Below are 14,545 nucleotides of genomic sequence, written 5' to 3'. Positions count from 1 at the left end.
AATATACTTTTACGTTTACTTATTAAATAATAACAAATGGCGTATGTTATTATCGTTATTATTATTATTATTATATTAGGTTACGCAATTCATTTATTATCATACCTTAATTTGTAGAAAATAATAATTATAATATACATTTCTATATGTTTCTTTCGATCAATAAAGATAATACAATTACAATAATGATAATAATACATTTACAGGGTACGCCAAGGCTATAAATTCTTTGAATTATTGAAACTAAATCTTAAGCTCTAATTTACAATTAAAGTTACTTTTCAACATGTACATAAGTTTTACGTATGGTAGTTATCGTAGGATTGCACTTTGTAGTTATATAATTTAAGAACAACAAGTACTAAATTTAAAGAGGAAAGTAACGATGCTATTTAACTATGCGATTTTATAATGGCAGTGAGAAAAAAGCTGCCCCATAACGGAAAGCAAAGAACGTTTCTATACTATGCAAAAAGAAGAAACCACAGTTAACATAGGAGACATTGTCCACGTCTCTGTGTATGTTTGTGAACGTACGTTCATTTCTACACATTTGAAAACATAAAAATTTGTTTATGTTCGATGCACATTTTGATCTAACATCGATCGAAACTTCCTATGCCTTCCCCCGCTTATTAAAGATAGGTGCTAAAATTCGATTTAACGAACCGCTATGGATTAATCAGTTGTTTTTTTCTTTTTTTTTTTTTTTTCTTAATACAGTTCCTATACTTTCCAGTCACAAAAAATATGCGTATTTAAATAATCGTCGCTAAAATTTTGACAATAACATTCTTTTTTCCAGTTTATAACGCAGTGATGTTGCATTAATTTTACTAGTAAAAAGTATACATTATTATTTTATACTATATACTACTAGCTTTTATACATACATTGATGAAAATCCGAATTAACGCGAATTTTCCTTCATCTTAAAGGATGAAATACACAATTTCAAATCCTCACAATCTGAAATGCTAAAAATCAATTTTGCCGATTCTCTTCTCTTCGTTTTACAATAGACAGATTCTGCTATTTTACAAATCTAGAAATACATGTAGTACAATTTAATAATAATTCGGTCAATGCGATTGGATAATTCGCTAAAATCTTAGAGGAAAACAGTTACTACGATGCTACGTGTTAGAACAAGAATATTTAATAGAATAATATAGTAGGTTTATCACAAATTTTATATTATATCATAGATCGATTAACGGGCATATTATCGAGGAAAATTACATCTTATTTTATACGATTAAGTCCAAAAGACATAACGTTCTCACATTAATTAAATGCTCTATTACACAATCGAGGAATAGTCGTCGCTGTCAATTAATCTGACGATGTATTAATTTTTAACTGGATATTCCAAACACAATTTCTTTTTCATACATTATCATATTGATCAAATACTGAATTTTATAACTGGTACTTCTTTTGTTCTACTTGAAAGCTTTATTTTCTTGTTGCCGCGTGCATCCTATTAATAAACACAGAACATAAAAGAAATACACACCTATACGATACAAAATGTACAGTAATATACTTGCAACAAATTTGTATAGCTAGGATTATAAGAACTTGTTAGATGAAAATTTAACGATAAATGATAAAGAAATGTTATGATATTCGTTAATGAACAGCGTATTATGATCAATCTCAATTTACTAATGTTAGTCGCTGTATTTTGCCGCGTCTTAAGTGTATTTCAATTTTCTTCAAAATATTCATTTAACGATCATTACCAGGAAATATAACAACGAAAATGTATGAAAACTAAAACTTACAGTTCACATATATATGGAATAAAAAGAGGATATTTAGTTAACATTTAATACACTAATAAGATCAACGTTAATAACTTGTATGAACTCTGATTTAATGACTTTGTATTCACATCTGAAATTAAAATACACTTGAGAAGGCGGCAGATTAGAGCGAGTATCAAAGACAACATGGTCGAATGTGTGTTTTAAAATGTTTACCTTCGCATATCGTAAACGTATAAAAGATATTATTAAAGTTACAAATAAGTAAAATAAGTCAAACAATTACTGCAACTTAAAAATCTACTTTGCGAATATTATTTTTATCATAATTTCACTATACAGGTCCAGTTAATCATAAAAAATAAATAATGATGTTTTGTTATAATATTTTTTAAAGTAAATATTCACATTCATCGTGTACGAGTAGCAAAAATTTGATGATATATTTTGTTCGAAAAATATGGAAATCTTAAATATACAGAAAACGTGAGATGGATTTTTTATGCCACTTAAAGTAAAACGATGACTTAACAAATTTTGTCTATCGAATTTGTTCAGATCTGAATAATTACTAAAGCTGTATGACTCTCCTAATTAAGTTTTGAGCTACCATCAGTTAGCTTGTTTCATTAATGAAACAACAATCCTACCAATTAAATATAAAATTCTGTTCCTCTAAATACTAAATCAATGTCAGAAACTCTATTGAAAACATAATTACTTGTTTCCTTTAATTTGTTTAATTAACCTTCTCCATATATCTCACTAAACAAAATTTTCTTATATTTTTCGTTACCGTATGTAAACGATGTATTCGGTATATGATGACACTTATGTGTAATGCGCTTGCTTCATATTCATTTGCATTAATTAAGGCATTGTAATACATCGATATACAGAATACAGTAATGAAATTTTCTTTTACGCGCGCGCGCGATGTGTGTGGTGGTGGTGGTGGTGGTGTGTGTGTGTGTTTATCTGACTGTTTATGTGATTTGTTCATGTATATATACGTGCATGTATATTTATCATTTGTGATACATGCGCATATACATACATACGCGCGTACATACACATAAGCAATATTTACAATTTTTTCACGGTAGTCAATCACGCATTTTGAGAACAGCAGTTAATATATGTTACCTAGTATTTAGCTAATTTAATTATTGAGTTATTATCATTATCATCATTATTATTTTATTATTATTATAACTATTATAACTATTATACATAGTATAAGAGTATGGATTTTTCTCCTTTGTCCTTATCTACGGAAATAGTACTTAGATACAATTCAACTTATGTTCTTTCCTTGTTTTCAATACAAGAAAATAATCGCTATTTCCTTTATCCTATATATATGTGAAATTTTTATATGATATAAATATTTTATTAGTAAAAAATTGTTTAATAATATAAACCCATTAATATCGAAAGTAAATTGAAGGTGAAAGACTATAAGTTTTAAAACCAGCTTGCCGTATCGATATTATGTCTGCTCAAATATTATATTAATGAAAAAGATAAAATAAAATACTAATTTTATTATGAATGAATATAGCAATGAACTAATTGTTTATGTGTTATCTATTTTAAATGGAGCTATACAAAATTTTCAAACAAACGTTCACTGAATAACATATACGTAGATCAATACACGTCGTCTTTTTATTACTGTTTTCCGTTTCTCATTGGAAAAATTTTACTAGGCCTTTAATTATTCGTTGTTAGAAGAATGAGAAGTAAAATAGAATTTAAACAGTAAAAAAAAATAACACAAAACCAGAACACAATAGTTATATCACCAAATATCTATAAAATTTAACGACAAGCATATCGCTTATCGTTTGAAGTTGTAGAATTACACAGAAATTCACGATGTTACAGGACAAGGAGACCTGTTTTTACATGTCTAAATTGTATTTATAATTTGTTCCAGATGGTACTGAAAATCTATTTATAGTTGTTAAGAATGTGGAAAGTCAATAGTATGTGTTTCATTGCCAAAAATTAAACGTAGCCTTTTCATAGGTGGCGGAGGAGGGTCAAGATTTAATTCACGTTTTTTATGTCGTCTTTCACGATCCCGTGTTTTATGTTTTTTCTTGCGTCTGCTTCTTTCCACACCCTCTACACGTAATACTTCGTATTCAGGTTCGTAACTATCTTCACTTAAACTCGTACCCGACTCTACAATGTCTTCTAAAACTGGCGAACGTTTCATGCGAAGAGTAAGTTTTAATCTGCCAGTTCTCTCTGGAGTAGTTGGATACATTTGACAATTAGAACTATTCATCTGCCATTGATACTCAGAAGCAGCTGTTAACTTTTGTGCACTATCGTTACTACAAGCTGATAATCTGCAATGAATAATTCTTCTATGTATAAATTTTATAAAATAACAAATCTTAAAATACAAGTGCAAAGTATAAAAATATTTACCTGTTTAGACTTTCACTATCTATGGAATTTTCTCTTGATTGGCTATTACCATCTGAATCTAACAGTTGATTCTGGTTGCAATTAGCTGGTGGCCATGGTTCTTGTGGAAGTAATACTGGAGGTTCGGCTTTATTGTATTCATCGTTGTATTGCATTTCTTGTAAATGTGATGTGAGACCGGGTGTATGACGAGTTTCTTGTTTACGTCGCATCATCGATGGTATTCTAATATCTTCCAGATTACTTTCTTTCTCACTAAACTCATAAATATCACCTTGAATACCCGAATCGTCGTCAGCTACACCAATTTCAGTAGTCGCTATTTTCTTTCGATCTCTTTTCTGACTTCTTGTTGATCTACTTTTTGTCTTTTCTGCTTTGCTACGAGTTTTTGAAATAGACGCAATCATGTTATCAGTCATCTTATGTTCTACTACAGTTTCTAATTCTTCCCTTAGTTCAGAAATTGCGGATTTCTTCTCGCTTAATAGCTTTTTTCTACTTTTATGAGACTTTAATGTTGTGGGCAGCGAATCATTTTTTAAAATTGTATTGTGAGTATCCTCTAAATTACATTTGTTAATCTCGCTGTAATCGTTAGTTTCCATTGTACTGAAATTTTCATTATTTTCCCTATAGGGATCTATTCGAGAATTTAGGTTTGTTGTACATGTTTCAATAATTTCAGTGTTTTCAGATTTTATTTCAGATGTTGCAACATTAACTACGTACATATTATTTTTCATGATTATATCATTCTGACAATTTTCTTCGCTATTTTCTATATCCGTATTTTCTTTTACAAAATTTATTTTATCGTGTTCATTATTATCTGTAGACTTACTAGATTCTGAAATAAACCTGTCAAATTTGTTTGTTTCATTTTCTAGCAAGTATTTCACTAATATGTTTGAATTTGTAGGGTCACTTTTCTTCAAATCTTTGTCAGATGTGTGTATATCAAATGTAGATATTGTATCAGTTTCTATAAAATTCGAATTTGTGGATGATTTGATATGAACTAAAGGTATTTGTTCGTCATTTTTGCAAGAATAATCGTTACTTATGGAATCATAACATTTTTCTTTCTCTTTCTTTAAGAGTTGTTTTTCAAGTTCTAAATATTTTTTGACACAGTTATTTGATTTTATTGGCGTTGTAGAGATATCGTTTATATCTTTGGAATTTTCAACCGAAGACAAATTATAATGACAGGTTCTTGACTGACGATTTTCTTGTGAAATTATCTCACTCTCATTAGCTTTGTGCAAATCATCTAATCGACTTTCAGGCATGGAACTTATATGAACTGAATCACAGGAATTTGTACTATAGTGTTCTTTTTTAGAATTGGAAGTATTAATATTACCTACTGAATTAGAATTAATTTCTATAATAATATCAGGTATTTCTTTTTCATTTATCAATTTGCTATTTAGTTCTTTGTTATTTTTAATGAATGTTAAATCCGAACACTCCCTCTGAAGATTAGAACAAGTTGATTCTTCCAGTACATCATGATGTGAGGTCTGAACATGGCAAACGTTATTAGTTTCTTCATTCAAATTACTTTTTGAATGAGTCTTATGTAATCTAGAATACACAATTTCTTCATCTACTCTATCAGAATCTTCTTTACGATGACTTATGTCTTCTAGCTCAATATTATTTATTATGGAACCATTTAAACAAGGAGATCCAGCCTTCTCAGAAACTTTATTCTTCTTCGATTCTGTTCTTTTATGAAGTCTGTACATAAAATTTTTAATATATTGTCATTTTCGTTTTATGACTATAATTCATAATTCATTAAATTATGAAATAAAATATCTCACCTGGATGATCGAAGCGTATGATTTTTAACATTATTCTGATGACCATTATTACTGTCAAATTTAAACAATTGTTTATTTCGTAGATTTCTCGTCACAGAACTTGTAATGGCAGCTGGGTGAGGTCGAGACGTTTGTAATACATTTTCCCCATTATTTGTAATAGGTTGCTGTTGAGCAATATCAGAGAAGCGACATCCTTGTGCAATTAATAACTCTGCATCATATTTTGTTAATCCCTTTCTCCGTAATTCTTTCATGCTAAGACTTTGTGGTGCTACAGCAGCATTACCAACAAGCACTGCATTTCTTTCTGTAAGTGCAGTATCAGCTTGTTGTTTATTGCGACTTAATGGCTGTTGTCTATGTTTCGTGCGATTGATGCGATTATCTGTTTCTCGTAGACGGTATCCTGTAAGAATATTTAATTTCGTGATGAGTATACGTGTACATGGATGTTATTTCAGATTTAGTTCTTAAAAGTACCAGAGGAAAGTTCTTCTCCTGGTTTTTGATTTGCAAATGCTCCAGTTGCCCTCCTCTCACATGTTTCACATTCACAGTAACAGTTACCATCGCCGAAAAAGTCTTCTCCATAGAAACAAGTAATTTCCTCTCCTACTTCAATATCACGAAGAACTTTAACACAAGCTGTATCTCTTCCCGTTGCCACGAACTATATTTTATACAATTTAATTAGAATAAATTAAAAAATATATAATTAATAAAATATATAATACAATTAGAACACTAATGATCTGTATTTGATTTATTAACCTTGCAGTTAGCTCTGCAGTCATGATTAATATATGCTGCTGGACCTAACCATAACTGCGCACAATTTTTGCGACAACTAAACATAACAGAAAAATCATTTTTTCCTGGATGTAATAATGCTGCTTCCTCCTATAATAACATTTTAGAAGTACAATAAACGAAAACCAATTTTTATATTTTTCTTAATGTCTTATGTATAAGTTTAAACAAACCTTTTCACTAAGTTCTGCGATACAACCAACAAGACAAGATATTTTATCATGTTTTAGCCATTTGCGAGTTGCACAAATTTTGGCACCTTTTTGACCTTCAAGACTATACCTAAAGCATGGTTCTATTGCAAATCCAGAATCTTTATCAAAAACCTTTAAATACCTGTAAATCTATAAAAGTGAAATAAGATTGATACAAAACAAAATTTTATAAAATATCTTAAAAAAATTCCTGACTTGCATATATAACTCACATGTTTTTCCAAATTTATTTGTTGTTGTTTAGATTTTGTGTGAGGTAGTCTTGCACCCCAATCACCGCCCATTAATTTTTTATATGTTTTTTCATAATTTTGTGTTTGAATAAATTCACAGATAATTTTACGGAGTTCATCTTTATTTGCTTTTAATGGCCTATACCTTCATTATTAAATAAGGTTTACGTATGTCAATCTCTTGTTATATATTTATAGATTTAAAATAATATTTAAAAACATATACCTGATATTCATTTTATGAGTAGTAAATCCCAGGTAAGGATCTAACACGAGAGAAGTAGCTAGGTCATCATTGTCAGAAAGTTCTTTAGGTGTCATACCACCACAACTACCAACATTGTTAGGTTGCATCTTTGCAGCCACTAACCCACCTAATCTTCGCTCCTGCTTCCGTATTATAGCTACTGAGCCTTGAATGGATAAGCAATCCACCACCATTCTGTAATCTGTACTTTTACTGCAGAATTAAAAAATTAATTGTCAGTTAGTTCAAATAATTAAATGAAAAATTTGTACTATTATTTTAACATGTAAATACATATTTTAAGGATATTGTTATACAAAATATAATGATTCCATGTAAACCTTTTTGTAATTCACACTCATTTAACTTTTTGAGATATCAGCTAACATGTCCCTTTAAATTTTTTCTAGCAATAAAGGTAGAAAATAATTTCCTAATACCTTGTATTAAAAATAATAAAATCGACAATATTTATACAACTTTTTTGGTATGAAGAAAGAGTACATATATATAAAAAATGTTAACAGTGTTAATTAAATGACATACAATGAAATAAAACATATACAGATGCTTGTACAGGATATATATTAATTTCGAATATAATATTTAATTGTTTGGATAAAAATGAAAAAACCAAATAGGGCGTGGAAAATGACAAGTAATTAAAAAGAAGTATTTTCAAAAAAATATATTACTAAAAATTTCGAATTACCGTCATGTCAATTATACCACTCAGTTATTTCATTTCCCTTTCAAGCTAAAAGAAAGGTAAATAGTGAAGGAATATAGATAATAAGAGTCTAAAAAACAGTTTATCATGGTAATATGCTATTTTGATAATATAATAGAAATATCTCTGGCGATCATGCTCTGAACGCTAATGGCGCAGACGAGCCAGAGCGCTCCTAGAGGCACGCTGCGCTCCAATTTAATAAGAGAATTTACCTCCTTATTAAGCTACTAAAGAATGGGCAGAATCGTTAAATTTTCGTCAGACAATATGCATACCTTTAAGGAGCTCTCCTGATAACAAAAATCACACATTTTGCTAACAATCTCTGACTTTTTTGGTATAAGATGAAGACGCGTTCGGATCTATCATGGCAGATCTACTATAACACATACACTTTCCCTATTTTCGTAATGCAAAGAAGACGATCATCGTATTGAATTTTGAGATTTCTTTACAACACAGATCAAACCCAATGCTTCCTTTATTAAAACAAACAAAAAAACGATAATCATTTAATTGAAAATATAACTGAGAAAACCCATGTTTTGGAACTACAGACTGTCGCGTACGTCATACATGTATATCTTGAATACAACGATCTAGTAACTTTCTTGATTTACTAAACTACGTGAATTTCAGTAAAATATTTTAGTTTAGATTTTGTTTTAAACATTTGTGAATAATTTATCCAAAATTATAGTATTCTACCTTTCTACTTTAGTTGAAGAATCAACGTGATACGTATATTATAATGAAAAAAAATTTGATCCACTTTTTTAAAAATCAATCTGAAATAATAAAGTGATCAATTTAGTAATATAGAATTTAAAAGCTGTAGCACTGCGTTTCTATGACAACCGTTTTCTAGCATTCTCTAGTAAAAATATATAATATCAAGACAGCTTTATTAATAGTTTTAGTTTTTAGAATATTATCATTTCTTTTGTACGTATATTACTTATCGTACTTTACAAACTGTAATTGTTTCATTTCGAATACAATGCTGTGTATTTGAGTTTTTATGAAGTAATCCATTTTAGGTTAAATTATGAATGCTTGATACTTTATTAATTATGTCACTGCAGTATACAATTAGAACTTATCGGAATGAGTACCATAAAAAATGCGATTGCTATAAGATGAATTCATTGCATGATCAAAAGACTATAGCGAAATTTATTTTAGACTAGATAAAAATTAGCTGTGTACAGAAATTTCTTGTGTACATGAGTATGCGAAATATGATTTTTAAATGTATTATTGGCTACTTGATACTTCAATTGTCACCGATCAATGAACATTTTCTTTATCAATTTCTTATAGATACAAATGCGCATGCGTGCATTTAGAAATTTGTAAAGATGTAAATGTATTGTGTAAATAAAAAGGCTTATCAGATCAAAGATACAAGTCGTATTAGTAATTTTTAGTCAGTAAATAGACTTCTCTTATCTTTCCCATTCGATAACAGATAAACATTCAAATCGTAGTTAATACAATACCGGAATAGCATGTCTTAACCTGTCATTTCATTAATCATTAGAATTTGGAATTTATTGATTTAGATATATACATAAAGATGACATTTGAATTTGCTGAAAAAGAAAATCAACAATTAAATAATATTAGAGCTGGTTTAATTGACTTTATTTCTGGATCACTCGGTAACAATACATTCTAATACATTATTACTTTTATCAATGCACAAACAATATTAAAATTAATAGGAAATAAATAAATCAATTATGAGATGAATAAAATTTCAAATATCTGTATTTTCTATAGTAATTTATATAATTTTTACTTATATAATCTTTTCTTAAATCTATTTTATGTTATGAAACCAAATTTTCTTGAGAACTGTTTAACCTTATTATTGTCAGTAATTAGTTATTGTGCGATTACTAACAACAAATGAATAAAAATATTGGTAAAAATAAATTATTTCTGTTTGTTACAAAAAAATTAATTATTTAGTATAATTATGTTTCATTTTGACTTAAGGTGGGATAGCACTTGTATATGTTGGTCAACCATTAGATACAGTCAAGGTAAAAATGCAAACCTTTCCCTCCATGTATAAGGGAATGGCAAATTGCTTTTTACAAACCCTGAAAGCAGATGGAATAATGCGTGGTTTATATGCAGGAACTGTACCTGCACTAGTTGCTAATGTTGCTGAGAATTCAGTGCTGTTTGCTGCATATGGGGGATGTCAGAAAGTTATTTCCAATATTTTAGGTAATATAGATTTTTAAAGATGCAATGCAATTAAAAGACCTAACGCTGTTAATTTAAAAGAAATTTTATTTATGTAGGTATTAAAAAAATAGAAGATCTGACATCGATTCAAAATGCTTGTGCTGGGTTTTTTGCTGCATTTTTCTCTTCTTTAACATTATGTCCTACAGAACTTATAAAATGTAAACTACAAGCAGTAAGAGAAGTTCAAATGGAAACTAAACCAGTATTAACTGTGGCTAAGGTAACTAAGATAAAAAAATTAATATGTAAAATTTATAGAAGAACTCATGTTTTGAGAAAAATTATTTTGTTTAGAAAGAAATTGGTCCATGGGGATTAACACGTCAAATTCTTAAAGAACAAGGCATAAAAGGTTTATTTACTGGTTTGTCATCAACTATAGCACGTGAAATGCCTGGATATTTCTTTTTTTTTGGAGGCTATGAAGTAACCAGAGAACTTCTAACAAAACCAAATGAAAGTAGGAATGACATAGGATGGCAGAAAACCATGGTAGCTGGCGCCGTTGGTGGAAGTGTCTTATGGCTTGTAATATTTCCAGCAGATGTAGTTAAAAGTAGGATACAGGTTAGTTTCATTTTATATAATGTAAATAATATGAATCAAGAATATAAATTAGTTTTATGTTCTATTTTTAATTCTTTTTTTTAAAGGTTAAAAATTTGAAAAGTCCTGCATTAGTAGTTATGAAAGACATTGTAAAAAATGAAGGTATTAGCTCTTTGTACAATGGTTTAAAACCAACGTTAATAAGAACAGTACCAGCAACAGCTACATTATTTGTAACTTATGAATATTCTAAAAGATTCATGCTTGATTTTTTTGAGAACAGCTGATAGAATAAATTATATTTATATGATATTATTCTGTTTATTGTAAGGCATAAAATAGGCTATAATAAATGTATTTGAAAATAATTGATATGAAAATGATTTTCTGTACAAAATTTTTATTATTACATTATATTATATATTATAACTTGTATAATTAATGTCTATAATACAACAATGATATTATTGTGTATATATATAATATGACAATATTTCAAGACCAATTATTTTTTAGAGACTTTGGAGACTCAAAAAGTTCATCAATTTTTCAGAATTTACTTTTTAAAGAAACCTTTTCTCATATCAAAATAATTATTTCATTCAAATGGATCAGATTTAATATCTTGATAAATTAACTGTTTTAAATGTTTCTCTTTACTTTCTTCATCAAGACAATTCCACTTATCCTCTTCAACCTATACAAATTAAAAATCCATTAGTATATATGCATTATTCAACAATTCTGAAGTTAATATATCATTTATGTATCATTGTAAAAAAGAAACAATAATTTTAGAAATTACTAGAATTGGTGTGTATCCTATAACTTCAAGTTGTCTACATCTTCTCTGGATGTATCCAGTATAACCATTATGACCTATTACTTTCATTAAAACCGGTAATGGAATTATAACTTTCCATTTCATTCTTTTTAATTCATCATTATTTACACTTTTGATCGAGTTTGTCGGCATTGTCGATAAAATAGACTCAATTTCAATAGGACTGTTACATGTATCCATACCAATGATGATATCTCTAGTCGAGTACTGAGGTAAAATATAATCAACGTGTACACCTAATCCTAATTTTTGCTAAAATAATAATATTAATAAATTAAATATGTTTCATTACTATTTTTTGAGCGTTTTTCTTAAATATAATTTTGTATTGTATACCTTACAGATATATACAATTTCCATCCTTAATTTCACATTGGTGTCCCTTCTGTAGGTATCATCATCATAGTTATTATATTTCTACAATAGTAAAAAAGTTTCAATATATTTAATTATCTAATTGCAAAATTAAAGTTTTTAATCCTATTTACTACACTGTACCTTTATTAAAGTTTCATACAGATTATCTGTCAGTAACGGACCTTTGTAATAAGGCAATTCTATCTTTACTGAGCTGTGTAATATCAGCCATTCATTTGTCAAAAATTTGAGATTATTTTTGTATGTCTTTTTTATAAATGTTGGGTCAAATACGTGTTGAATCAATTCTGGTACATATATATTTTTTATAGTTAAGAATGTCAGAATACGTACTAATGATATCGGAAAGCTATATTTAATATATAATGGAATCATTGATTTTTGCATAATACATTTCTAAATATATGTATTTACTATATGTAATTATGATATAGAAACAAAATATTTACCTATTAATTTCACTTGCTCTGGTAGTCTTATAAGTTAACATTATTTCGTTCAGAAATTTGTGGCATATATTTCTATAGTAATCTGTAATGGGAGTAACTGTACATATGCCATAAATAATTCTTTCAATATCTTTTACTCTTGCAGTTTCCATTTCTTTTTCTACTCTAAATTAATAATAAGCAATTCTTTTATAAGTGAATGTGTTATTATTACTTTTCTCTTGCTTAACTTACCTTTGAATAATGGTATTTGTTAAAATTTCATCATATACACGTAAAGCTCCAAATGATTGTGTTATATGGGTTAGACATTGTAATGACAGTCGTGGTATCTCGCCATGTAAAGAATTCAATAATTTTTGAAAGTTTTTTATGCAATGTAAACAGTCACTATATCTATACAACATATTTATATGTGTTATAATAACAATTACTACAAAAAATTATGTATAATAAGTTGTTTTATTACCTAATAAGTTTCATAATTGATGCTAAAGTAGTACTGTTCACGGTATTAGCATGTTTTACAACTTTATCCATTATCATTGGCATTAAGGCTTTGTTTCTAATACTCCTTTTATTTAAAAAAAAACCTCTTGCGATTATACCTATTTCATCTGCAACAAGTTCATGCATGCATTCTTCTAACCGACATTCGATTTCAAACATATTTATACATGATCCTAAATCAATCATAGGTAGAAAAAAGAACAGTTGAACTAATGTTTTTCCAGAAAGTTTATGAGGTTTTGAAATCAATTTTCTTACTGCACGCCACATAAAACTAAGATCTGTAACATCAAGCTGATACATTGCATCAATTATTAATAACATTTCTTCAGTATTTGAACTATAAAATCGTTTTATACATTCTGTATTTAATGCTTTCATCAGTCTTTTATAAACAGGTGATACTGTTATTATATCATGTAACGTAATTAAACATTGCATTAAAATTTTTATTTGCTGATCCTGCATTGCTGGGAGGTGTTTAATACAGGCTTCTAAAATCATGTCATAAAGTGATCTTTCCAAAGATGTGCCACTTAAATAAGAATATGCCAATTTCTTAACAGCATTAAGAATATTCTCTGGAGATTCATACGACCAATGTACATTATAAAAACCTTCTACATCCTCAGAAGTAACTATTGCATTTGATTTAATGCGTGGAAAAATAGTCTTATCATAATATATGGAATCTTGAAGTATCGAATGCATGATTTTATGTTCAGGTATGTGAATATTTCCTTTTATAAGATCACTTTGGAAATTTTTATCGACTGCAACTGCTTTATATCTCTGGCATGGAACGAAGCATTTATATTTTTCTATAAATCTTGGATATGGTTTTAAAGTCCATGTGTAATTAGTCGTATTTGTAAAGTATGATTTATTACGTAACCTTAAAATCATTGTTTTAGTACAATTAAAATTATAGATTAAACTCGTTTTTGCAATAACATCCATATTTTGGATTTTTATTAGAAGATACGCTATTTATTAAATAGTTTTAACTTCTAAATAAAACTTTGTATGCAAAACTGAAATCAGAACCAGAAACTTTTCACATGCCGGCAATTCCAATTCATAGTGAACGAGACACTTATATATGCGTATGTATGTATATATATTTTACCTTTGTTTGCATAAATGTATAGTCACATGCATGTATAATATATAAATATGCTAAATTAAAAACAATTATTATTTTAATGTGATTTTATCGAATGAGCAGAAATAAAATTTTTTAATTATTTATGTATT

The 14,545-nt window shown here is 28.3% G+C and overlaps 3 protein-coding genes across 4 annotated transcripts; 1 reads left to right on the top strand and 2 right to left on the bottom strand.

The window, feature by feature from the left end:
• Positions 1 to 127: 127 nt before the first annotated feature.
• Positions 128 to 8,887, bottom strand: Hmt4-20 (Histone methyltransferase 4-20). Of its 2 annotated transcripts, none has more exons than XM_072007617.1 (9): positions 8,569 to 8,887; positions 7,540 to 7,773; positions 7,293 to 7,458; positions 7,039 to 7,209; positions 6,827 to 6,955; positions 6,536 to 6,725; positions 6,053 to 6,461; positions 4,218 to 5,966; positions 128 to 4,135 (listed from the first exon to the last, which is right to left on the bottom strand). In XM_072007617.1, the coding sequence occupies exons 2-9, from the start codon at positions 7,752 to 7,754 to the stop codon at positions 3,742 to 3,744; spliced, it is 3,423 nt and encodes a 1,140-aa protein (XP_071863718.1). In that variant the 5' UTR covers positions 7,755 to 7,773; positions 8,569 to 8,887; the 3' UTR covers positions 128 to 3,741. The 2 variants fall into 2 exon arrangements, with proteins under 2 accessions (XP_071863718.1, XP_071863719.1); XM_072007618.1 differs by lacking the exon at positions 8,569 to 8,887 and adding an exon at positions 8,273 to 8,428.
• A 382-nt stretch (positions 8,888 to 9,269) lies between these two features.
• Positions 9,270 to 11,475, top strand: LOC139989354 (mitochondrial ornithine transporter 1). Its single transcript, XM_072007626.1, has 5 exons — positions 9,270 to 9,957; positions 10,298 to 10,534; positions 10,612 to 10,778; positions 10,853 to 11,125; positions 11,212 to 11,475. The coding sequence occupies exons 1-5, from the start codon at positions 9,873 to 9,875 to the stop codon at positions 11,392 to 11,394; spliced, it is 945 nt and encodes a 314-aa protein (XP_071863727.1). The 5' UTR covers positions 9,270 to 9,872; the 3' UTR covers positions 11,395 to 11,475.
• A 103-nt stretch (positions 11,476 to 11,578) lies between these two features.
• On the bottom strand, positions 11,579 to 14,405 carry LOC139989351 (FAST kinase domain-containing protein 5, mitochondrial). The gene is made up of 7 exons (XM_072007619.1): positions 13,248 to 14,405; positions 13,013 to 13,174; positions 12,779 to 12,943; positions 12,450 to 12,678; positions 12,288 to 12,368; positions 11,913 to 12,203; positions 11,579 to 11,804 (listed from the first exon to the last, which is right to left on the bottom strand). The coding sequence occupies exons 1-7, from the start codon at positions 14,246 to 14,248 to the stop codon at positions 11,706 to 11,708; spliced, it is 2,028 nt and encodes a 675-aa protein (XP_071863720.1). The 5' UTR covers positions 14,249 to 14,405; the 3' UTR covers positions 11,579 to 11,705.
• Positions 14,406 to 14,545: the final 140 nt, after the last annotated feature.

The sequence above is a fragment of the Bombus fervidus genome, chromosome 7, assembly GCF_041682495.2.
Source record: "Bombus fervidus isolate BK054 chromosome 7, iyBomFerv1, whole genome shotgun sequence".
Lineage (NCBI taxonomy): Eukaryota > Metazoa > Arthropoda > Insecta > Hymenoptera > Apidae > Bombus > Bombus fervidus.
The sequence above is the reverse complement of the archived record's forward strand: the minus strand, read 5'-3'. Positions and strand labels throughout refer to the sequence as shown.